This window comes from Doryrhamphus excisus, chromosome 8 (assembly GCF_030265055.1).
Source record: "Doryrhamphus excisus isolate RoL2022-K1 chromosome 8, RoL_Dexc_1.0, whole genome shotgun sequence".
NCBI lineage: Eukaryota > Metazoa > Chordata > Actinopteri > Syngnathiformes > Syngnathidae > Doryrhamphus > Doryrhamphus excisus.
This window is the reverse complement of record NC_080473.1, coordinates 12,566,543-12,591,060: the sequence shown is the minus strand read 5'-3', so window position 1 is coordinate 12,591,060 and position 24,518 is coordinate 12,566,543. Positions and strand designations below refer to the sequence as shown.

The 24,518-nt window shown below is 38.2% G+C and overlaps 1 protein-coding gene and 1 long non-coding RNA gene across 10 annotated transcripts in view; one reads left to right on the top strand and one right to left on the bottom strand.

Moving 5' to 3' along the window:
- gria4a (glutamate receptor, ionotropic, AMPA 4a) overlaps window positions 1-24,518 on the top strand; it is a 120,291-nt gene that overhangs the window by 45,787 nt on the left and 49,986 nt on the right. For all 9 annotated transcript variants that reach the window (XR_009131498.1, XR_009131497.1, XM_058080676.1 and 6 more), the window contains exons 3-10: window positions 4,645-4,884; window positions 9,389-9,441; window positions 9,650-9,781; window positions 12,795-12,848; window positions 13,864-14,022; window positions 20,422-20,589; window positions 22,282-22,386; window positions 23,817-23,927. Coding sequence is in view for 7 of the 9 variants with exons in the window: in XM_058080676.1 (XP_057936659.1) it covers window positions 4,645-4,884; window positions 9,389-9,441; window positions 9,650-9,781; window positions 12,795-12,848; window positions 13,864-14,022; window positions 20,422-20,589; window positions 22,282-22,386; window positions 23,817-23,927 (1,022 nt within the window). In the remaining 2 variants the exon portion in view is untranslated. The remainder of the gene's footprint in view (window positions 1-4,644; window positions 4,885-9,388; window positions 9,442-9,649; window positions 9,782-12,794; window positions 12,849-13,863; window positions 14,023-20,421; window positions 20,590-22,281; window positions 22,387-23,816; window positions 23,928-24,518) is intronic.
- The window catches only part of LOC131134948 (uncharacterized), a 59,712-nt gene continuing 51,073 nt past the window's right edge, over window positions 15,880-24,518 (bottom strand). The window contains exon 3 of the long non-coding RNA XR_009131499.1: window positions 15,880-16,598. This is a non-coding gene — a long non-coding RNA (uncharacterized LOC131134948). The remainder of the gene's footprint in view (window positions 16,599-24,518) is intronic.

Below are 24,518 nucleotides of genomic sequence, written 5' to 3'. Positions count from 1 at the left end.
ACACGTTTTTTTTTTTTTTTGGTTCAAAATGTTTTGCCTCCAAAGTGACAAATTCATCTAAGAGCGGAGATGTTTTTTTTTTTTTCCTTCTGCAAAGCTGTCAAAAATTGCAGTTGTATGCGGACCCTTGTTTGCCCACAGAGAACGTGAGGATGTCATTACTTTACTCCCAGCCAACAAGCACCAGCCTTCATGAAAATAAATGACAGGCATCTTCCCTGCACGTGTCAGCCACATATGAACATGCAGTTTGGCTTTTCAAATAATAAATGATTAATTGAGCCCAAAAAAATGCATATTTGAGCATATGTTACACATTCTTGGCCTAAATGGGGCATTTTAAGCATACTAATATAATAATACACTATAATACAAATACAGTTTACGGCAGTTGTTCTCAAATAGTGGGGCTTGGGAGGCAGGGAGGACTTTAAATATACTCCAGACCTGCCAACAAGTACACATTTATTTTACTCAACATACTTTTTTATGCTTCACAGCTCTAAATTTTGTTGCATTTTCCTGGTTTCGGTTTCACGTTCAGCCTGTACAGCACAGATAAATAAATATTATCAGTTTCCCAGTAGGATTTAAAATCAAGGGGCCTGAAAACATTGGGTAGATTCAAGTTTTGATATACTTCAAACGCTTTTTTCCAACAGAAAAATTACGATTTTTGACTGAAATATTGCACTACATGCAGTTCTTCTAAACTTCATTATACGATTATGTAACAAGATATTCAAGATCCACCCATTCATTTTCTATACCGCTTATCCTCACAGGGGTCACAGTCATGCTGGAGCCAATCCCAGCAATCATTTACACCACAGTGATATTCATATCAAAAAATAAATAGTTCAATGTTTGCTTGACACCAATTGACAATCTCAGTTCACTTCTCATTTAAAAGCAATTTATCGATGAATTTGTTAATAAAATTCATTCTTTCATTCATTTTCTACCGCTTATCTTCACAAGAGTCACAGGCATGCTGGAGCCTATCCCAACAACCATTCACACCACAGTCACATTCATATTAAAAAAAATAAATACTTCAATGTTTGCTTGAATCCAATTCACAATCTCACTTCACTCCTCATTTAAAAGCAAATTATCTATGAATTTGTTAATAAAATGTGATAATGAAATCCGTGGCCAATTGTGTCATAATATCATGAGTTCATATTCATATTTATATTGTGTATTAACTGTGTATTAACAAATGAATGTTGTATTTTTATGTATTTTAATGTATCTTTTACTCTGTTTACTTGCTTTTATTCAACTCCATTCTTCTGTAAAGTGTCTTTGAGTATTTTGAAAAGTGCTATACATATAAAATGTATTATTATTATTATTATTATATTCACATATATTCACGTATTTTCTTATATTACGTACACGTATTCCAGGTTGATAGCTGTATACAGCCGTCCCTCGCCACTTCTCGTTTTGAATTTCATGCTCTCACGTTGTTTCAAAATGTATTAATGAATAAATCATTGCAGTTTCATAGTTAACTACAGCTTTTTATTAGTCATATATAATCATATTTAAGAAATGTAACTTCAATTTGGCCCAAATGAAGAATTCAATCCAAAAAGATATGGTAAATATGCTAAAATACAAATATAAGGCATTGACAAAACTTACTGAAAGACCTTTTGTGATATGCAGAATTCTACACTGGCCACTAGGGGTCAGTAATGTTACATTGATGATCTGACAAGAGCCGCCGCAGTAAGTACGACACCAGAAGTAAAAAGGTCTTTGAGAACAAATCCATCCATTTTCTCTGCCACTTACCCTCACGAGGGTCGTGGGCATGCTGGAGCCTATCACAGCTGTCTTAGTACACCCTGGACTGGTCATGTTTGTTCAAGTCGTCATGGCTTTATATAATACAGCTTGTGAGTTATTACCGTGAACTCTAAGACATATAATACCTGGAAATATATGAAAAAGATATATCATATAAAAATACTGTATATAAAGTATAAAAAGTACTGAGAGGTTTTGAGGACACCATGAGTCAGCTTGTGCTGAATGATTCATGCCAAGTGTGTTTTATACGAGTTCTCTGAATTAAAGACATTTAGCTCCTGTCATAATCAAAGACTAAATCCGAGCCTTATCGCCCGCCGGGTGCAGAGGTCTCAGCTTTGTCTAATTGCCACAAGGCGACACGTCAAAGCCGCGTGTCCCTCACTGTTTACCTCCACTGAGGCTTAGAGCTGATAATGGAATTACTCTGAGTCCCAGGAGGGAGCGAAGCAGGCGCAGAAAGAGGACTAAAGAGGAGGCACGTGTGGAGCGAAAGAGCAAGTGCACATTAATGGCACGCGCCGAGAAAGAGGATGGATGGAACATCTGACAGAAGTGAGAGAAAAAGATAGAAGATGAAGTATACCCAGTGATAGCCGCTCGTTGCCAGAAGCAAAGTCTGCAGACTCACTGTTTACTCCAAAGTGATGTATCGTAAGGTGGCGAGTGAGTTATGATGCTGGATGCAGCTCAGGTTCAAGAAAAGTGACTTTACTCTGCGATTGTGTGTTTTATCAGAAAGTACAACACTAACTCATCTTCAAACATCAAACACTCCTCTGTTGAAGCATTTTGTGAAATCCGCACAGAGTACAAACTGAAGGAGAGGAGTACTTTGAAGTAAAATACCAGTGGACAGCAACGCTTTTTGCTATGTTCTGTGAGGTTTGAAAGGTTTCTGAAGATGTGAATTGTACTGTTGTAGTAGTAGAAAATGGAGTACCATGTTAAAGTAAGCCGTAAGCCAGTTGCGTTCATTCATTTTCACGAAGGTCGCGAGCATGCTGGAGCCTATCCCAGCTGTCTGGTGGCCAGCCAATCACAGGGCACATAAAGACAAACAACCATTCACACTCACATTCATACCTATGGACAATTTGGAGTCGCCAATTAACCTAGCATGTTTTTGGAATGTGGGAGGAAGACGGATAACCCGGAGAAAACCCAGAGATGGCCAAGGGTGGAATTGAACTCGGGTCTCCTAGCTGTGAGGCATGAGTGCTAACCACTCTAATGCCGTGCAGCCTGTTTGCAAAAATTCATTAATTCGTTTATTTTCTACCGCTTATCCTCACGAGGGTCGCAGGGGGTGCTGGAGCCTATCCCAGCTGTCTTCAGGCGAGAGGCGGGGTACACCCTGGACTGGTGGCCAGCCAATCACAGGGCACATATAGACAAACAACCATTCACACTCACATTCATATCTATGGACAATTTGGAGTCGCCAATTAACCTAGCATGTTTTTGGAATTTATCCTCACTTATCCTCACAAGGGTTCGCAGGGGGTGCTGGAGCCTATTCCAGCTGTCTTCGGGCGAGAGTCAGGGTACGGAAGCGGAAATGATGTTCTTCGAGATGCTGTCCCTGCATCGCTGTTTTGATTGGGATATCCCGATTCTTTACAATTATCATGTATACAGGAATAACCTTGTTTGCTCAGGCATGTAAACGGGTCATTCCAAATGTTTCAAAAACCGGAATATTGATCTTAACTGGAATATTGACAAGGAGTGTACTGGAGCCTATCCCAGTTTATTTTGGCGGGGTAAACTTTGTACTGGTCGCCAGCCAATCACAGGGCACATAAAGACAAACAACCATTCACACTCACATTCATACCTATGGACAATTTGGAGTCGCCAATTAACCTAGCATGTTTTTGGAATGTGGGAGGAAACCGGAGTACCCGGAGAAAACGGAGAGTGGAAATAAATTGTCATGTTCGACAGGACAGGACAGGACAGGAAAGATGACTTCCTGTCCTGCACTCTTATTTCAGAGTGCTGGAATGATTACTTCCTGTCCTGCACTCTTATATCAGAGTTCTGCACTTCCTGCTGGGGGTAAGAGGTGGCTGTTTTTTGGCCTAAAACGACCCTTGTGAGGATAAACCGCACAGAAGATGTATGGATCATTTTTGATACAGCCCATTTTACTTATATTGAAAATCAGTATTCTTGAAAGAATATTTCCATAATTTATGTCTTACTAATAGAAAATACGTACAAGTATGCCTTTAAGCAAGTCAGGGTTGACTACATCAAGGCATCCTTTTTTTTTTGCAGCGTCTGTTTTTAGGAAGGTTACAGTTAAATAACCCCAGCGGCTTAGAGCTTCAAATCCTTTAGATGCATCCATAAATGTGCAACATAATACACACACACACACACGGAAATACACACTAACTGCAGGGCTTACTTCAAATTTGAAAGTAATTTTCTTCTAAAACACAAATCAATATAGCGGAAATGGAACAGTTGTTGAATAAGTATCTGTCTGACAGTGTCAATAAAAAAGTGAGCATTATTATCTTTGCAAAGATTGTTTTTTTGAACAGTTGGATTTTTTTAGATTGCTAGTAGGTATGTAAGATTGTCATATGCATGGTCATATTCTACAGTGTGAATGAAATATATACCAGATAAAAGTGTGAGATTTGTTTTTTGCGTAAGTTCACAAATGCTGTGAAGTAAGTGTTGTAATCTACGCTCCCTAATGTGTTTCTTCTCGCTCTTTCTTTCTCCATCTGGAACCTTCCATCCTTCATCTCCACTCTCCTCCCTTCATTTCACCACAATCTTCACACATCACATCAGTCTGCTCTCAGTATTCAAGGGGAGTCTTCGCCATTTTCGGCCTTTACGACAAACGCTCAGTCAACACACTGACATCATTCTGTGGGGCCCTGCACATCAGCCTAGTGACACCCAGCTTCCCCACGGAAGGAGAGGCCCAGTTCACCTTGCAGCTGCGGCCGTCCATCAGAGGGGCTTTGCTGTCGCTGTTGGACCACTACGACTGGAATCGATTTGTCTTTCTCTACGATACTGACAGAGGTAAAAGGACAAGTTGCGTACACATAACATGCATACAAACGCAGTACTGTACACCATTAGACTGATTGTTATAGCGATGCTATAAAAGATAAAAATAGAAAGTCACAAGAATGAAAGAGCTAATCTACACCACCTGCAAGGCAAGATGTGGACTGGACTAATACCAAAATGTTAATGATCTGATATGATGGTTTCAGATTTGTAGCATTTATCATATTCCATCGATATTCGTCAGGAAGGGCATCCGGAATCCATCTATCACAGGGGTGGGCAAACTTTGTGACTCGCGGGCCGCTTTGAGTTAACAAAATTGTCTCGGGGGGGCAGAATATATATTTAATACACACTATTTTACGCTTATAATTCTGACAGTCTGCATTGAATTATTAGTCTAATTTTATCTGTAAAAGTGTCGTACTATCAGTTGTATGTTCTCATGTCACTTTTTTCAGGAGCGCTTTAAAGATCAGACCACAGTAAACTACGAAATTGATTTTACAGTTTTGTTTTTTCTGAATCAAACATCCGACTTGACTTATGTTGCCAGCTGTTGTATGTTAAAATTTGAAATATTTAGAAGCAGTTGATGTTTGCTAAATAATCACTAATAAATACAATAAATCACTATATTGACAGTTACTATGGTACCCATTATGTCATTGTATGGTCATATCACCTCGTACTTCGGTACGTGACAAAAAAAAATAAAAACCTTTAACCATATTAGGAAAGCAGGAAGTGAACAAATGTAACAGTTACTGATTGTAAAAGTACCAGATGGAGGGGTAGGATTTAATAAGCTTTGCTTCTTTCTACTCCTTTTGGACATGTGGAACTGTGAACTGATTATGTGATGCATTCAATTGTAATCTGATGCATGTTCAAATGAAATTAAACCATTACCATTACCATATTGCAGGCTAACCTGAAAATGTACAAACACATGCAAAATTTTGATGTACATTTTCAATGTTAACCCAAAAACATGCTAACCAGGGCGTACGCTAACCGAAGTTCCACATGTAGTTAGATATATCGATATTTTTGTCACACTTAAAACTGCACTTTCTCTCATTCACCATTACCATTACCATAGAAAGCAACTGGCGGGCCGGATTCAAACGCTTAGTGGGCCACATGTGGCCCCCGGGCCGTAGTTTGCCCACCCCTGATCTATCACATTTTTCAAAATAAATGAACACATTGGTGCTGTTTTGTTATTATCTTATTAAATAATATGCACATTTCAGCAAATTTTACATATTCTTGACCAAAATTAAGCATGAAAATTGTGAAATTAATGAAAATACAAGTATCAGGCATTCAGAAGATGCATTTAAAAACACGATATGTAGTATTGTACACTGGTCACTCAGTATCAGTAATGTCACTGTAGTGACGGGTGTATAGATTTGCAGAATAAGAGAACTCGTAAGTGTTGAACTGTTCATGCCATGTTTTGAGCAGATACCTGTAAGATATAGTACCCTGTGTACGTATTTATTGTATATGTTTTTTAGTTTTTTTTTTTACAACCTGACTGCTCACTCCCAAAAACGTAAATATACGTCTTTTACGTTTTTTTGCACAAGGGGCACAAAAAGGTGATGATGCAACTCCACAATAGAAGAGAACATGTTTGGTGACAGAAGTGCATTTTATAAGAACTCAGCCTGCATCTCTCTTATTGAAATACATTCAATAGCTTAGCATAGCAATAGCATAGCATAGCATAGCAACCAGGAAGTGATTGTTGTTTGTTGGAAGTGATGTTTTTGATTTTACAACTAAAATCGTTGCTGTGCCAATCAGTGACTATTGCATCAGTAATAAAATAGTATTACTATAGTACTGCCCATCACTATTAGTTCACTAGCAGGATTACTTTTAAAGTCACAATTCTGTGTAGTCTAATTGTCAGACCCCAATGCAGACAAGGACAAAAAAAGTAGTTTACCAAAATGTATTTTAAAAAGGCACGCTTACTCGGAGACAAGGTCATGAAAAACAAAATGAGACAGTGGCAAAAGGTCACTGAACAAAGTAAAAAAGGAAACAGTCCAAAGCCACACTAAGCTAAGCTGACAGCAAAAGTACTTACAGCGGGGAGCACAAGGGCGAGGAACAGGAGAAGAGCATAGAACGTGGATTAGTTGGCAAGACCGAGAAAACAGTTTGGTGTTTGACTGATCATGACATACCAAACAGATTTCCATGAAATTGTCTAGATAGTCGGTGCTTGTAGCAAGGAGGATTTCTTTATTTTATCATTTTGGTGAATAACTGCATAAGAGTGAGGATAAAACCTGTCTGATGGGATTGTTGTCCCACATAGAAGTCCATGAGATGTAGTCAGTCGGAACCCGAGGACACAGTATGGCGGTTCGAGCCAACTAACATAATTTAAATAATTTGTACGCTGGGGTGTAGGTTGTTTCAATAATGTCGAAAATTCTTCCTGCTGATAAATAGCTTGCATACCATTGATTTGGCCACCGTGTGCCCACAGTGGCATGTATGCCAAGTTTGCTGACCTCACGTAAAACGTAATGGATTCTTTCTTGGCACATATGCCACATCTCCACATAGCTGTGCAGACACAGTGTTTGTATATTTTGCACTCTGCGATATGTTCAATGCAATGCAATGCAAAAAAAATGCAAAAAAAATTCCAACTTTGTGTGAGATGATATACTGTGGCATGTTTAAGTCCATTAGGATCGGTCAGCTCAATGCAATCATAAGCTCAGAAAAAACTCACGATGAGCTTTCCAACCCACTGGAAATTGCTGGAGGTCATTACTCAATATGACAGCGTGATCTTACACAGAACACTAAAATCATCACACAGCACCTTAACACTTTCAAAGAATAAAGCTACTGTTTCCTTTCCAACACGCTGGATAAGCCGCAGTATAGCGACTTATACACTGCAATTTACGGTACGCACCTCCGCTCACTTCAACTGTCCAAGTAACATGCATGCAAGTTGTAGTTTTCTGTCACAGAATTCTGCAGCAACCCCCAACCACAGAGAGGGAATACAGAAATGTTTATAGTGTTATTGCCTACGTGTGTGTTCCTCCCTCTGGTCGGGGCTGTCTGGGTTAGTACCCCTGGTGACAAAACATAAAACTGGAGAGAGAGGAAGAACACAAGAGTCAGTCAAGTTGGTGAAGCAGCAAGAAAGAGAAGAGAAGCAGGAAGGACAGGTGTTACACAAGGGAGGAAGGAGACAAACAAGGTGGTAGGGAAGAGACATGACGGAAATGGCGGTTGGGCTGGAAATAGAAAGGGGGATTATAGGGAGGGGAAGAATGTGGGGAAACAAATAGGATCACAAGCATCTGGGGATATCCTGTGGCATGTATCAGGATCAGGAGGAGATGGAGAGAATGAGGAGAAAAGCGAGGAGAAGTGCAGTGATGGATGGAAGTGTAGACTTTTGGCCGTGCTCACTTGGCCAAGGCAGGGCCCCCTCATTATAGGCTCCCATTAGGCCCTGCTGCTGGTAATGTACTGGAAAATGGGCAGTTCCACTCTGATCTGTTTTACACTCACAACCGGCCAACACGCACAAAGTCACAAATGCTACACAACAAGTGTTATAACCAGAAATGTATGGTCGAAAGAGGACAAGGAGTGTGCTGGAGCCTACCGTATTTTGGCAGGGTACACCCAGGACTGGTCGCCAGCCAATCACAGGGCACATATAGACAAACAACCATTCACACTCACATTCAGTCTCCAATTAACCTAGCATGTTTTTGGAATGTGGGAGGAAACCGGAGTACCCGGAGAAAACCCACGCATGCACGTGGAGAACATGCAAACTCCATACAGAGATGGCCGAGGGTGGAATTGAACCCTGGTCTCCTAGCTGTCAGGTCTGCACGCTAACCACTCGACCGCCGTGCAGCCCTACTGATATTTTATGCTTATGTTTTTTTTTATTTTTTAGTTTTCTTGCTAAATTATATTTTCAGAATGTACCTCCAGCTAATAAAAAAATAGCTGCAGGCCGCACTTTGGACACCCCTCCTCTAGTACATGTTTTAGCCTCCGCCTATAAAGACAAGCCATTAGGATATTGCTTTGGTCAAGGAGTTGTGCTGATGAGTCTTCTGTAATTTAATGCACACACCCGCAAGGACTTTGCTGCATACCTGTCAACATTTGCATTAGACAATAAGGGTAATTTGATTGAAAATAAGCGAAATCTTGGAGGGCAGTGGTGCCGCACTTTGGCAACACTGTGTGCATCAAGCATAGATTAATCACCATTGTCACCAACAGGATGAAAGTTAAAATACTGGAAATTTACAGAAATGTTTCTAAACTGCAAAGGAAGGGCAAAATACGGGAATTACTGGTGAAAACGGGATACCCACACGTGCAGACATGGTGGTAATTGTTATGAAATAATAACAAATTATGCATTTATAAGCATAATTTCTCCATGGCGGCTACATTATCTGTTCATTCTTCTTTTTCTCTTGTCTAGGTTATGCAATCCTGCAGGCAATCATGGAGCGAGCAGGGCAAAACGGCTGGCAAGTAAGCAAACACACACACACACAATCGCCCCCCATGGACACAGGTCAACATAAACACACAATATCATAACGCATGTATACAAAAAAATGGTTTGTAGAACCACACGCTCACGTACACTTTTGTCGCAAAGTGAATGTAATCTGGTTTGTAATGTGCATGCACAACCTTGTCTGCTTACTCATCTGTAATGACAACAATTTCAACTCAGGTGAGTGCAATCTGCGTGGAGAGTTTCAACGAGGCTGGATACCGCCGACTCTTAGAAGACCTGGATCGACGTCAAGAGAGGAAGTTTGTCATTGACCTGGAGCTGGAGAGGCTGCAGAGCATGTTAGAACAGGTATTTGTAAAGCTTCCGTCACGCTAAGCACGGCTCAACAGAAGCACAAGCAGAACCAGTCAAAATTCTAATTTGAAATTCGAATACTTAGATTATGTTTCTTGCACATTTGACTCAAATGTAGTTGGAAATGAAAAGAATATTAAGAATACTTTTAGAATGCAGTCAGATTACAATATTTATTATTATAGAGCCATTTGATTGAAGTCTGGTCGGAAGGTACACCATATTTGGAATATGATCAGAATGCAGTCAGAATTTTAAGAATGTACTTAGAATATCCAGGAATAAACTGTGACCAAGGTACATATAATGGACTGTGGAGTCCAAATAATGCTTTTGAATATATTTTTCTGTTTACTTTTTATTATAATATTCAATCTGTTGAAGATTATGCTAATTTAGGACTTCAAATATTAAAGTACACTGTCCCTGTCCGAGGACAACTTTGCAAATCCATGTTATGACAATTGTATAACTGTCCTGCTATCTTTTGCCGAATGTTATTTAAAATGTATACAATAATGTATAGAATAGGAATTTTGATTGCTGAACATGACAAAAATATTATATTATATTATATTAGAATAATATATATAATAATAATATAATATATACAATAAAATCAATATAATATAATAAATATAAATATAATAATATTTATAATATAATAATAAATAATAATTATTATATATAAAATAATATATATATTATTATAATATTTTCATTGACTGAAACATAATATGATGAATACCAGATGAATTAAAAATTAATAATTCATATTTAAATTTTATAATTAGTTCTAAAAGGGAGTAAATTGCTTTCCAACTTGGTACCATAAACCACAATCAAAACAGCAGACAATTGCAATTTAACACCAGAACATGAGCAGTCTGACCAATTACTGCTGTCCGCTTTCCAGACAATTTATGGCAAAATGAATAAAACTGATTAGCATATTTTTTCTGTTAAATGAATTGAAAAAAAAAACGAGCCACAACAGCAACTGAACATCATAGGTTCATTTTTAAAAAGAATAAAGCCCACCTAAACCGCTTGCTTTATTTATAAATAAATTATAAAATTATATAACAGTTCCTCGTGATCGTGAAAAACACTGACCATCCACTCATTGGGGACACTTTGATAGACACAAAAGAACAGCCAATAATATTAACAATATTTAACGTAGCATCCATTCTGAACATATGCTACATGCGTTAAGCAAATACAACAACGCCGGCTTTGAAATGCATGTACCTACTAAATGCACACACCAGTACCCCAAATGCCAGGCAGGAAAACTGCTACTTAATTGGCCTCTGTGGTGAGCGAACAGACAGACGGAGATACACACAAACACATATTAGTGTTTACAACTGACACAAACTGGTGTCACAATGGGGCCTATAATGCCTATGTTGCCTAGCACCCCTGCTCAGAGACATACACTGCTCCATTTGTCTGGCCCTACCAGCTGCACTGTGTGTGTGTGTGTGTGTGTGTGTGTGTCTGTGTGTGTGTGTGTGTGTGTGTAGACCAGCATCTCTCAAATAGAGGGGCAGGCCCACCATCCTGTTTCACAGTAAACTGTCACAGGGGGCGTGAGAGGTAGGGAGGACTCCATTGTGTCCCATTTGGCTGGTCAGTTTGTAAAGTACAGACAAATCAGTCAAAAATATTTTTGTGGGAGCATGACAGATACGTATATATAAGATAATTAGGAAACACAGGTCTAGATGTTGCAATATGTGGGTAAAAAAAAAGCCTTATTATTCATGACACATCAATAAGTTGTATAGTTTTTGAGGATTTTAGGAAATTGACAGAAATTACAGTGCACTGTCACAGTTTACCCCTGAGCCACACCACTGAGACAATTATTTATGTTTATTTATGGTAATGGTAATTGTTTTATTTCATTTTTCATTTAATTTAATTTCATTATTATTATTTATTCTAAATTATTTAAATTATTTGTACAAATTACTGTTTATGTTGTACATTGTCCATATTTGATGTCATCTATTTATTCTCCACATTATTATTTATTATTTATTATTATACGGGAGTCAGGCAATGACATTTCGTTGGCAATTTCACTGCTGTATTATTGTTCATCATCATTTGAACATGCATCAGATTACAATTGAGTGCATCACATAATCAGTTCACAGTTCCACATGTCCAAAAAGGAGTAGGAAGAAGCAAAGCTTATTAAATCCTACCCCTCCATCTGGTACTTTTACAATCAGTAACTGTTACATTTGTTCACTTCCTGCTTTCCTAATATAGTTTAAGTTTTTTTTGTAGTTTTTCTTTTCCACATATTGAAATACAAGGTGATATGACCATCCAATGACATAATGGGTGCCATAGTAAGTGTCAATATAGTGATATATATAGCACATCATGACTGGTTCAAGACTCTTCATTCTTGTATTTAGCAAACATCAACTGCTTGTATTGTTTCTTGAATTGGCTCATCGTTGTGCATTGTTTGAGTTCCTTACTCAATCCATTCCATAGTTTGATTCCACATACTGAAATGCTATGGCTTTTTAACGTAGTCCTAGCATATAAGTGTTTCAAATGTACTTCTTCCCTGAGATCATATTCATTGGATGACATTTTTAGGTAATTGGTTATTTTTAGCCTTATGCATTATTTTAGCATGAATTGCTGTTCAAAGTATGTATGTAATTTGTTGTGTTTAAGTGGGAAATTCAACTGTCAATTACTGGCCTTGCAGGCACTGTCAGCACTCAAAGGAAAAACGTTTACGCTGGATTTACAACAAAATGGTTTAGGTGACACATTAATCCCATTTGACACATTTTCAACATGGGTCAAGCATAAAGAGAAAATAACCAGCACAGAACCGATTGTCCTCAGATCCCAATTAGGCTTCCCCTTTCAAATGTGGATGAAATCTGATATGAATTGAATTTTATTGTCCTAAAATGTTGTACTTTGTTGTATTTTAACATGTTTTGTCTGATTTTCCTTTCAGGCAGTCAGTGTGGGAAAACATGTAAAAGGCTACCATTACATCGTAGCAAACTTGGTAAGGCCTATTATAAAAAAATATATATATAATAATAATAATAAAATTATAATATATATATATATATATATATATATATATATGTATATATATATATATATATATATATATATATATATATATATATATATATATATATATATATATATATATGTATATACACCGTATTTTCCGTTATAAGTCACACTTTTTTTCATAGGTTGGCTGTTCCTGCGACTTATACTCCAGAGTGACTTATAAATGAAAAAACTGTTTATGTTACATAAACACTGGACACCTTTTCTGTTCATGTTTATTTTTGTGTAGCTGAATAACCATTGTGTTAGCATATCTTACACCTATTCAGCCTGTTCTCTATTCTGTTATTGTTAGAATTTGCCTTCCAAGAGGACGTAATGTCTGTTTTGGTCAAGTAGTTTGTAAAATAAAAGACCCGCAAAAAATGCGACTTATACTCCAGTGCGACTTATGTGTGTTTTTTTCTACCTAATTATGCATTTTGGCCTTGTGCAACTTATACTCCGGAGCGAAATAATATAAGAACTCTACTGACATAGCATTGCTACCTTCTTATCTTCTTATCACACTATATTATCTGATTATTCCATGAGTGCTATTCCATATTTTATTATGCGATTCACGTCAGTTCAGCATTGGGCTAAGAAGAGTCAATTCAGCAATGTTTCATCTTTAATCTCTCAGACGTTCCCACTGGGATGATGAGGAAAAGGCCTAGAAGATGAGGTCAAGTAGCAAAAGAGCTCTCGGAGCTTTTAGCAATTACTTTTCATCAGTTCAGGATCAGACTCGCGTGTTTTTTACCTTGTACTCTGGCTCCTTTCCCACTGAATCACTCTGCATGACCAGTGCAGCGCCGTACAGAATTAACACTCTGCATGAAGGTGCGGCGTATTAATTAGAGATAAGTAGCATCAGTAATCTGCTAAACTCTGTGAGTATGATTAGTTCGTAAAAGATTGCATGAATACCTTTTTTTTTTATTGTTCTTTTAAAGGGATTTAAGGACATTTCTCTGGAAAGGTTCATGCACGGTGGAGCCAATGTGACTGGTTTCCAGTTGGTTGACTTCAGCAAGCCTATAGTCATTAAACTGATGCAGCGTTGGAACAAACTGGATCAGAGGGAATACCCTGGATCGGAAAGCCCACCGAAGGTAAGACCTTTATTCTATAGCATTAAAAAAAAATGATTGGACACCTGCATCAGAAAATATGGATTGGCAGTTAGAACAATTTGTATTCATTGTCTATGAGAAGCGGCACGGCGGTCGAGTGGTTAGCGCACAGACCTCACAGCTAGGAGACCAGGGTTCAATTCCACCCTCGGCCATCTCTGTGTGGAGTTTGCATGTTCTCCCCGTGCATGCGTGGGTTTTCTCCGGGTACTCCGGTTTCCTCCCACATTCCAAAAACATGCTAGGTTAATTGGTGACTCCAAATTGTCCATAGGTATGAATGTGAGTGTGAATGGTTGTTTGTCTATATGTGCCCTGTGAGGAAAAGCGGTAGAAAATGAATGAATGAATGAATGTCTATGAGAACTGGTTATATTAGAGATCACTGCTGTCTCACCATCTCTTCCCCGGTTCCAAAGGTGTAAGATTGTAAGATTGATTAATTGATTAATTGATTAATTAAGGATTTGAGCCAATCCATGCTTTCAGTCAACACTCACATTGGATGTTATGTCATGCTGTTTTGAAACTCACAAAGACTCTTCAAAGATTGTCTGTTTGTCTGAAAGTTCTTATAATAATAATAATTATAATAATAATAATAATAATAATAATAATAATAATAATACAATTTATTTGTATAGCGCTTTTAAAAATACTCAAAGACACTTTAAAGTAGAATGGAGTTGAAGCTAGTAATAAAAGCAAGTAAACAGAGTAAAAGATAACTGGCGACCAGTCCAGGGTGTACCCCGCCTCTCGCCCGAAGACAGCTGGGATAGGCTCCAGCACCGTCCGCGACCCTCGTGAAGAAAAAGCGGTAGAAAATGAATGAAAGTTGGGACTCTGATATGTAACAGCAGTCATATTGCGCAATCCCTCATGTATTTACTCTACAAAAAGCACTGCTTTCTTTTGTTTAAGTCTTTGTTGTATTTTTTTTTTGTTGTTGCACACATTCATTGATCAAATCAAACAGCAGCCAGCTCTGGTTTTTATTTGCATACATTAACCGGAAATGTGTCTACTTATCCATATTATGTATGATGTAAAAATCCGCCATAATGGAGCTATTTGTTCCACTGCATCCTGACTGCATCCAGACAGTCTCCAAATAAACACACAAACACACACACACACACAAAACAAACTCTAATGAGATGACACTGCACATTTGACATTCAGTACATATTGATGATGATATCCTTTATTATTGGCGGGTCATTGTTCACCCGAGGACCGGTGTTAATTGGCTAATCAGCATTTTTAGATTCAGCAGATGAATCCTGATTAGCTGCATTCATTTTCCTCGACAATTTACACAACATTTAGTATCTTAATGGCGCAATCATTACACACGTTTGTGACTAATAGACACAGTCAACATTTGTAGAGATACACAAAATAAACACATTCTGTCTAGACCAGGGGTGCTCACACTTTTTTAGCCTGTGAGCTATTTTTAAAACGCTCAATCCCCAAAGAGCTAACTCCTATTATAAACATAGTGAATATATATGCTTATATGCTTTATATATACAGTAAACCTCGGATATATCGGATTCAATTGTTCCCACTGGTTTTGTCTGATATAAGCGAAATCCATAAAATGCTTATACCGGAAAATGTCCGTTTTACGCATATATCGGATTTATATCCGGTATATGCGTAAATCGGATTTTATCCGTTATAAAAAGGCACTTCCTTGACTATGTTTCCAATGTACCTGGACGCGCAGGCAACGCTGCAAACGCTGCAAATGACGTCGTATAGCGGCCTGTCACGATTCGGCGAATTGGAGCGCCACGATGCGGCCATCCGATATATGCGAGGGAAATTTAATGGAAATGCATTGGAACGGGACTGGAGATTTTGTCCGAAATAGGCGAAATCCGTTATAAAAAATCCGATATATGCAATGAATTTTTATTGGAAATGCATTACAGAAAAATTGGTTCTTTTTTATCTGTCCGTTGTGAGCGAATTTCCGATATATCCGAGTCCGATATATCTGAGGTTTACTGTATATATTTAATATATTTAGGAGTATTTATGCTCTTCCTTGAGCTACAACCTTATCGTTATCAACCTTATGATCCTCGGAGCAAAGTTATGGGGGTCTTTTGGGGTCACCTTTGACAAACAGGTCCTTGGTGAGGGACCAGACAAAGAGTTGCTCCACAGACCCCAAGTCAGACCAAGTTGTTTGGGTTACCAGCCATGCAGTCATGTCATCAGACTTGCAACCATATGTTTTGGACACTCTGGTGAAAAGAGGGCCAGAGCTGTCAACCCATCACTACCTAATGGGGAGTTGGCTCCGATGGTGGGGAAGGATGCCAGTCTGGCAGAAGAGGTTTCAATTCCCACCTCCGGGAGAGCTTCGACCAATGTTCTGAGGGAGGCGTCAGACATTGAGTCCTAATTGGGTTGTGTTCCGTGTCTCCATTGTCGAAGCAGCTGATCAGAGCTGTGGCCAATAGATGGCCGATTCCTGTCATGGCCATAATCCCATAACCCGTTGGTGGACACCAGTAGTAAGGGATGCGGTCAAGCTGAAGCAGGAGGCAGCGGACAGGTAAAAAATGGTTAAAAAAAGTTGGGCCTTGCAAGCTAATAGTGAATTTTGCTGGCTGGTGAAGTAAGCTTCATTATCAACGCAATTAAGACAGACACAATTAACAGAACAATTGGGTAACGTGTCCTTCAAATCCTCTGTGAGCCACTTAAAGTTGATTTAAATGAGCCACTTGAGCACGAATGCCAGAGGAGAGAGGTGCCGCGAAGTGACAACATTATTAGCTATTGCAGTCAGTTGTGAGAAATGGAATGTGATAATGTGCTATATGATTGGTCAGTTTAGATACGTTGTTCTGTTCCCATTCAGAGAAAACTGCAAGGAAATAATAACACAATTAATTATAATTACTGCATAACATTAGTGGTATTTATAAGGGTGTTAAGATCATATTTTAGGTCTCCCACATAGCTCTGTTGCTCCTGGTAGTGTGGGCTAGCTTTTTTGCAGAGGTGTAAAAAAATGCATAGTAATAGCTACATCCAGACTGGAAAATGATGTAATACATAAACAGACACTCAGACAGAATCACCTGACACCAAAACTATAGAAGAAGAAAGACCGCGTGTGCAGACTACAAGTCATTTTGGCTAACGATACAATACCATTTCAACCTTAAAACATTCCCCTGAGTCTATAGTCGACTTACCCTAAGGCCAGTCCTACCCTGCCTGGACCCACTTTTTTTCGGAAAACCAAGTTGATAATAATTTAGAGATACCACCATATGTCGTATCTCTAAACCAAATGTTGTTTGGTCTAGAGACAAAGGAAAAGACAGGAAGCAGAACTGGAGGTAGCAGAAATGGGAATGTGAGGTTCTCATTGGGAGTGACCAGGATGGATAGGATCAGGAAGGAGTACATCAGAGGCATGTTTAGAGGCCTTGAATGGAGGAGATTGATTTGCTGTGGGGACAACTGAAGGGAAAAGCCGAAAGAGAAAGAAAAAAGTATGTGGTAAACTAAAACTAAAGACCTATGTGTTCATGTTGCAAATAAGGATTGTGCATGATGGACAAAATTCCAAAAAAAGTGCAGTTTTCCTTTAAGCTTGGATTGTTTGATTGTATGAGAAATTGCATTTAAAGAAGTGGGGAAGATTCACGTGGCTGAATCTAATCTAGTCATTGCCAATGTTGATCCAAAATTAAAGAAAGAGTCAACCTCATCTTGGAGGGGAGGGGAAACTCGGACTGTCAAAGGTAGACACTTTCATGAACGTCTCAATTACGCTGGTATTTTACTATTCGTGGGTGGTCTCTGAACGTAACCCCACAGGAGTCTACTGTAATGGAAATTGTCCTTTTTACATAGAGAGTGGCTTTTGGGCTAACTGCTTTAAGGCATCAATCAAAATGTCTTTTTCTTCTAATTCTCTGCTGGTTGCCCTGAAATGAGTTCTGATGCGCCTGGAAATTCTCCTGCAATGTAATGAAAATGATCAATGACCTGACAAAGAAATATATGGGCGTCAACTTGAATCATTTGGATCGCATATGCTTGTGCAAGTTAAGGCTTTTGGTTTTTAGGGGTTTTATTCTCACGTAATTTCCCTCTGAAATCCTCTTTGCATGATCAAAACATAATTAGATTTAGGTCATGGTTATTGTATAAGGCAGATAATGTAATGTTATTATTTTTTATTTTACATTTTTATGATCTTATTTGAGAGGATAGATTAAAGAACACGCTCTATATGTTGCCAATGTCTAATTAAATTACGTTCCAAATGGTAGACTCTTTTCAGAATAGAATTAGCATCACTTATTGCAAGATATCATAATAGATTTGTACAAATTGTTTCTTACAGAAGATCATATTTATTTGGCTTTATTTTTAATATATTAATGTGGCTGCTGCAACAGCCAGCTGCAGTATTTGCTTGCCATTAAGTCAGTATTTTTCAAGTATTACCTTGCTATGATTTAATAAAAGTATTTGTGGGACTGGTGTGAAGCATGCGTGCAGCCACTATATGTACTACATGAGTGCACCACATATATGTTTTATAGAGATTAGGTTCCATGGGAAAAGTGGCATATACTTCCTTGGTTTTGTGCATGATTTATAAGGTTGTTCTCCATTGGTATGAATATTAAAGCAAAATGAATGTTTTGCTTTCCACAGTTCAAATCAAGTAGAACAACCATTTATCGCCATATTTGACAGTCGAGGTTAACGTGATCATTTTCAGGTGCACAAGTAATAAATAAGGTAACTGGACAATATGATCGAAAGTGTACTATTGTTTGCGTCAAAAAACTTTATGTGGACTTCCTCCATACATTTAACATGAGCGTGGAGTATGGGGATAACGGATGTCTGTTTTTTTAATTTGTAAAAAGAATAAAACATGTTATACAGTAATCCTTTGTAAATCGTGATTAATTGGTTCCAGGCCAGACCTACTACGATAAACTAATTTCCGCGAAGTAGGATTCCTTATCCTGTTTACGACCTTCTAAATACAGTTTTTAACATTATTAGAGCCCTCTAGACATAAAATTACATTTCTATAGTCACATTTACTCTCATATTACCAATACAGTAGACATAATCACAGCAAATCCGCCATCTTAGACATAAACTACCATGTAGTCACACGTTAGCATTGGAATTCATCAATGTAACATTACTGACACCTAGTGACCAGTGTAGAATATTAATTTAGTGACACCGTTTGAGGATAAAAATACATTTACTAATACTAATTACTTTACTAATAAGTAAATATCACATACGCCGTGAAAATTCACACAAGAGGTGCTGTCGGCGACTGCTAAAACTCAGCTAAACAGTCAAGCTTAGCCAGCTGACATCACCCATGTCACTTCCCAGGCTCCGCCTCTTAAAGGCACACACACACAAGTCACTGAAAGCGACAAGGGACGACTGTATATAAATTTCAAGACAAATCTTTGTTCTATTATTTGGTATTAGAACAAATATGCAGAATGTGAATAGAAAAGGCTGAAATGATAATACTATTTATCAAAAATGGTGGGCAACAAATGGTCCGTGGGCCACACTTTGGACGGTAAAAAAATTATCAATACTGGACTGGTAGTGTCAGGGAGCACTAGACATACACAACATAAACTTATGTATTTCGGTTTTCGATACATGCCACATAAATTGTTGTTTATTTTGCTTGTCACATATAAGTCACACACGGAAAAGCATCTTCTGTCACACGCAGGTGGAATAAAAAATAAGACTTAGTTGCACTCCCCCTTACAGTGTTCGTCATTAAAGCATGTCAGCTAGAGAGAAGTCTACCTGAAAGCCGCGGAGAGCATCCGCCGACTTCCTCAGCTCACTTCCCTATTACCTCCCATCGTTGTGCCTCCAGTTGTTTCTGCTGCAAAGTGAAGGCTGCCTGCTGTGTGTTTGAGTGCCCCCGCCTGTGTTTCTGCATGCGAGCTGGCTGGGGGGTGCTGCAGCTTCATGAGTGCAATGATGTTCCCTGCTGAGGCATGTGTTACTTTTAATGAAATTGTCAAATGACCTGTCAGGACCACCGACACGTTCCCAAAATGTCCATCTCCCTTTAAAGAGAATTCAATGGCATATTGACTGAACCGGTTTGTACTGCTCATAGCAGTAGTGATATAACATTAACTTGAATTAATGGTAATGTTTATATTGTGTATATTTATGTTTTAGTAACATTTGCTATCTACAGTGCTATTACTATTACTATTTATTCTAACAGACATGCAGGGTGTAATGTAGAGTCAGTGTCCACAATGAACTCTAATTAATTATTTGGCCTCTTTTTTTTTCACCCATTTCCAGTATACCTCATCTCTAACATATGATGGTGTGTTAGTGATGGCCGAGGCCTTCCGCACTCTCCGCCGTCAGAAAATCGATATCAGCCGACGCGGAAACGCTGGAGACTGCTTGGCCAATCCCGCTGCACCCTGGAACCAAGGAATAGATATGGAGCGAGCACTTAAACAGGTGATTATTTTTTAGGCTGCTGGGATAACTTTTAATATGTTTTATTTATTCAGGTAAAAAAAAACTTGCTTTTTGTCATGAATTGGTTCTAAAAACCAGATGAAACCCGAAACATACAAAAACTGATGTTACCAAAATCGATGTCTGTGTCATTTTAATGTGTTTTAATGTAATGATATAACCCAAACACGACCACGGACTACTACTTTGGCCATATGTTACAGTGTGCACTTAGTTTTCTGGCACCTTCGTTTACTTTAGTCTGACATTACCTTGTTTCTTTATTTGTTGTATCTTCTTTGCACTTTCCCAACGACCTTTTGTTACTTTCGTGTTTTGTTCTTTCTTTCCAAGACTTTGTATCCACTTTGTGTGCGTCTTTTGTATATTAATTACAGTGGTATATTAATTCAGTTTTTGTTATTCATTTTTATGTGTGAAACAAAATTATATAACTGAAATAATTTGCCTCATAATAATAATAATAATAATAATAATAATACATTTTATTTGTATAGTACTTTTCAAAATATTCAAAGACACTTTACAGAAAAATGGACTATATCTTTTACTCTGTTTACTTGCTTTTATTCAAAGCAAGTAAACAGAGTAAAAGATACGTTAAAATACAACATTCATTCGTCTATACACAGTTAAAACATGAGTAAAAGCGGGGCGGGGCTCATGGAAAACAATGTATGTATATCCAGTGAATTCTTTCCAGACACCCTCATTTTATATAAAAAAATTATTGCTGTAACTGAGTTAGTTGGCAAAGAACTACAGTCAACTGGTGATGACATCATAGAGAGTTAACAGCGCTGTTGAAGAATGACTTCAAGTGGGAGTTGAGAGAAGCTAATAGGCATGCCGTCTTTTTTTGGGCACTGAAGTACACATAATTATACGTGGACAAATGGGCATACTCATTTGAGTTTCCCGCAGGCTGTCTCTCCACCGATTTGTTGACATTTGTTTTTGTAAGTACTGTGTTTGATTTTACCAAAACACATGTACGTATTGTCGGAAGTTGCTGCTAGACGTCGGCAGCAACTCTTTATGGACTTTAAAACACGAGGACACCAGGGAACTACAGTATAGAAGAAGCTAGGCATCCTCCATCTGCCCACTACTGCACTGAAACTGCAGAGAAACGCCGCAGGCGGTGTAAGAGGAAGCAGAGGCTAACAGTCTAGTGTGACCGCTAACCCGTGGAAGCCGACATTTCAATCAATCACCCTGGCCAATGTTCGCTCCCTGGACTATAAAATGACAATGTATGCCTTTTGAGATCCACCCAGCGGATGGTGAGAGAATGTTGTGTTTATGTGTTCCTAGACTCGGCCATTGAGCTATGATAGCTAACATGCTATTTTAGGGACAGACATGCTATGGCTGAGGCAGACTAGTGGTGACCGGTTCTAATATTAATGTTACAAAAGGAGTGAGCCTCTATCATGTTATTATTGAATTAGTAGTTTTGTGATGGTATACGGATTTAATCAACATAAAAGTACAATTTGTGTATTTAAAACAATACTAGTGGGGATTGAGACCAGAAGCATCCGCTCCAAAGTCTAGAACACTAACCACTACACCACAGCAGTCTCTTACTCTTATGGCATATATATGACTTTGTATTGTGCTATGTAAAATATAGATATATTTTGTTATGTTTTTTTCTGATTCCAGGTGCGCATTCAGGGACTGACTGGCAATATACAGTTTGATCACTTTGGACGGAGAGTTAACTATACCATGGACGTGTTTGAACTGAAGAGCAATGGACCACGCAAGGTATGGTTTTTTTATGGTTATTTGATATTAATTAATTAATTTCACAAATATACAGTATTGTGTATAAGCCACTAGTTGGTGACACAGTTAAACAGTAAACATGACACAATTAGAAGCATTTCTATCAGTTTCCACCAAACTTTGTGGAGGGTTGTGGAAGAATTTGACGATACATTAATTATCATTAAACTACACAACAGGGTGTCTCAAACTCAATTCACCTGGGGGCTGCTGGAGGTGAATAGTCTGGGTGATGGTTGGCCACAAAAGTACTTCACAAAAAAAGGGGGTTTGAAGTATCAACAAAAAGTACAAATGATTAATTAATCCCAGTTCAGAACATTAATGGGTTCTTGCACAATATTGCATTATTATTAACTGGAAACCTAGTCTGATAAAGAGGAGTGCATGTGGTGGTGGGTGCAAGTGGATCGAAACATTGACAAAAGTAACACAGGAGGATAGGAAGTCAAAGAAAAGTTGATGCATCCACAAATAAAAGTTAAATGCAAAAACTGGCAAGGAAACAACACATAAGGTCAAAATAGAAAACCTCCATGTCTACAAGTTCCGGGGATTTTTTTTTTAAGTTATTTTTCCGCACAGGATGTCAGCAAAATCTCTCTCTTACCAGAAGCCTGATGAAAGTCCAACAGTACTTATATTAGTGATTTTTATGAACTAATAAGATAATAAATATTGAAGGACTGGCACTCACTGGCGCCCGCCTCAGTCAAAGAGACTGAATGACTGACAGGAAGATTCACTCTCTCAGTCCATTCCACTATTGAACCAATGTACTAAGGTGTACAGATGCACAGAGTGAACTCTCACTGTCATCTAGCCTGTTTGGTATAGAGAAAGAAGGAATCAAACATGTCAATAAATCAAGGTTGGCAAAACGTGCGGTTAATTGATTTATTGATTATAGTGACAGGGTTAATAATGACCCAGAATACTGATTGCCTCGCCGTATGACATTTTAATATGCATGACAAATATTAATATGTATTTTATGTTATCATTATATGTTTTTTTTTGTTGTTTTCATCAACCATCCTTTGACTGCATTTTACTGACCTTGAAAGGCTGTGAAAAGAAACGTTCATCATGATGAGTTAAGACTCTCGCTATTAATATTTTCTGACTGGATGAAATATACACAACTCTCACAACAAGGGAAAAGCACAATGTTCCTGGCAGCTCTGTTCAGATCCTTCAAAAGCAGTGTGCTTTACTGAAAGTTCTTGGCTCATTATTCTCAGTTCCAAGGGGACATTTTGTGGTTGGACTTTTTAACTTTCTGTTCTATGCATTCTTATTAGTTTTATTACTGTTTGTGTCTCTTGTCTTTATTGTAATTGTTTTCTGGATGAGTTGCACTATAAAGCACACTAACTGAGTGTTTTCTTCTTTGTCACTCCTCTCAGATTGGTTACTGGAACGACATCGATAAACTTGTCTTGGTGCAAAATGAAAACTCCCTGTCCAATGACAGCTCAGCAATGGAGAACCGGACCGTAATTGTGACGACCATCATGGTAATGTTCCCTACTTTGTACCTAAATAATAGTATCCAAAGTACAACTTATTTTATGAAATGAATTTTAACGGAATACCTGCTACACAAGTTTTAAGAGGAATCAAATGCAGTCACGATTAGCCCGGGGCTGAATTTTATTTCTTTTATGGGTCTAATAAGGAGCCATGTGGGGAAGTGTCCCGTGGCAAAATTTGATTCATGGCTCAGAGAAAAAAAAAAAAATCTAAAAAAATTTAAGTGAGCCCTCAGAGCATGGCCACAAGGGAGAGACACTTGATTATACTAATATCTCATTAGTAGGCAAATCTTAAAGTGACCTCACATCACCGTTTAGATGCGACCTCATGTTAGTCTCCTCTAATGTATTTCACATGCCAACACACTGCCAATGAAATAATCATCTAATATTTCCAAACTATCCAAGACAAGAGGAGGGCCGATTGAATATGTTTGTGCACATCATCTGCATGTAAGTGATTTCACATCACCCATCTGTGGCCCATTTATGATGGCCGTCCCGTTCCTTTAAATGCATTCTGTTCAATTTGGCAGACAAACTGACGCAAGGGAAAGCAATTCCAAAGACTCT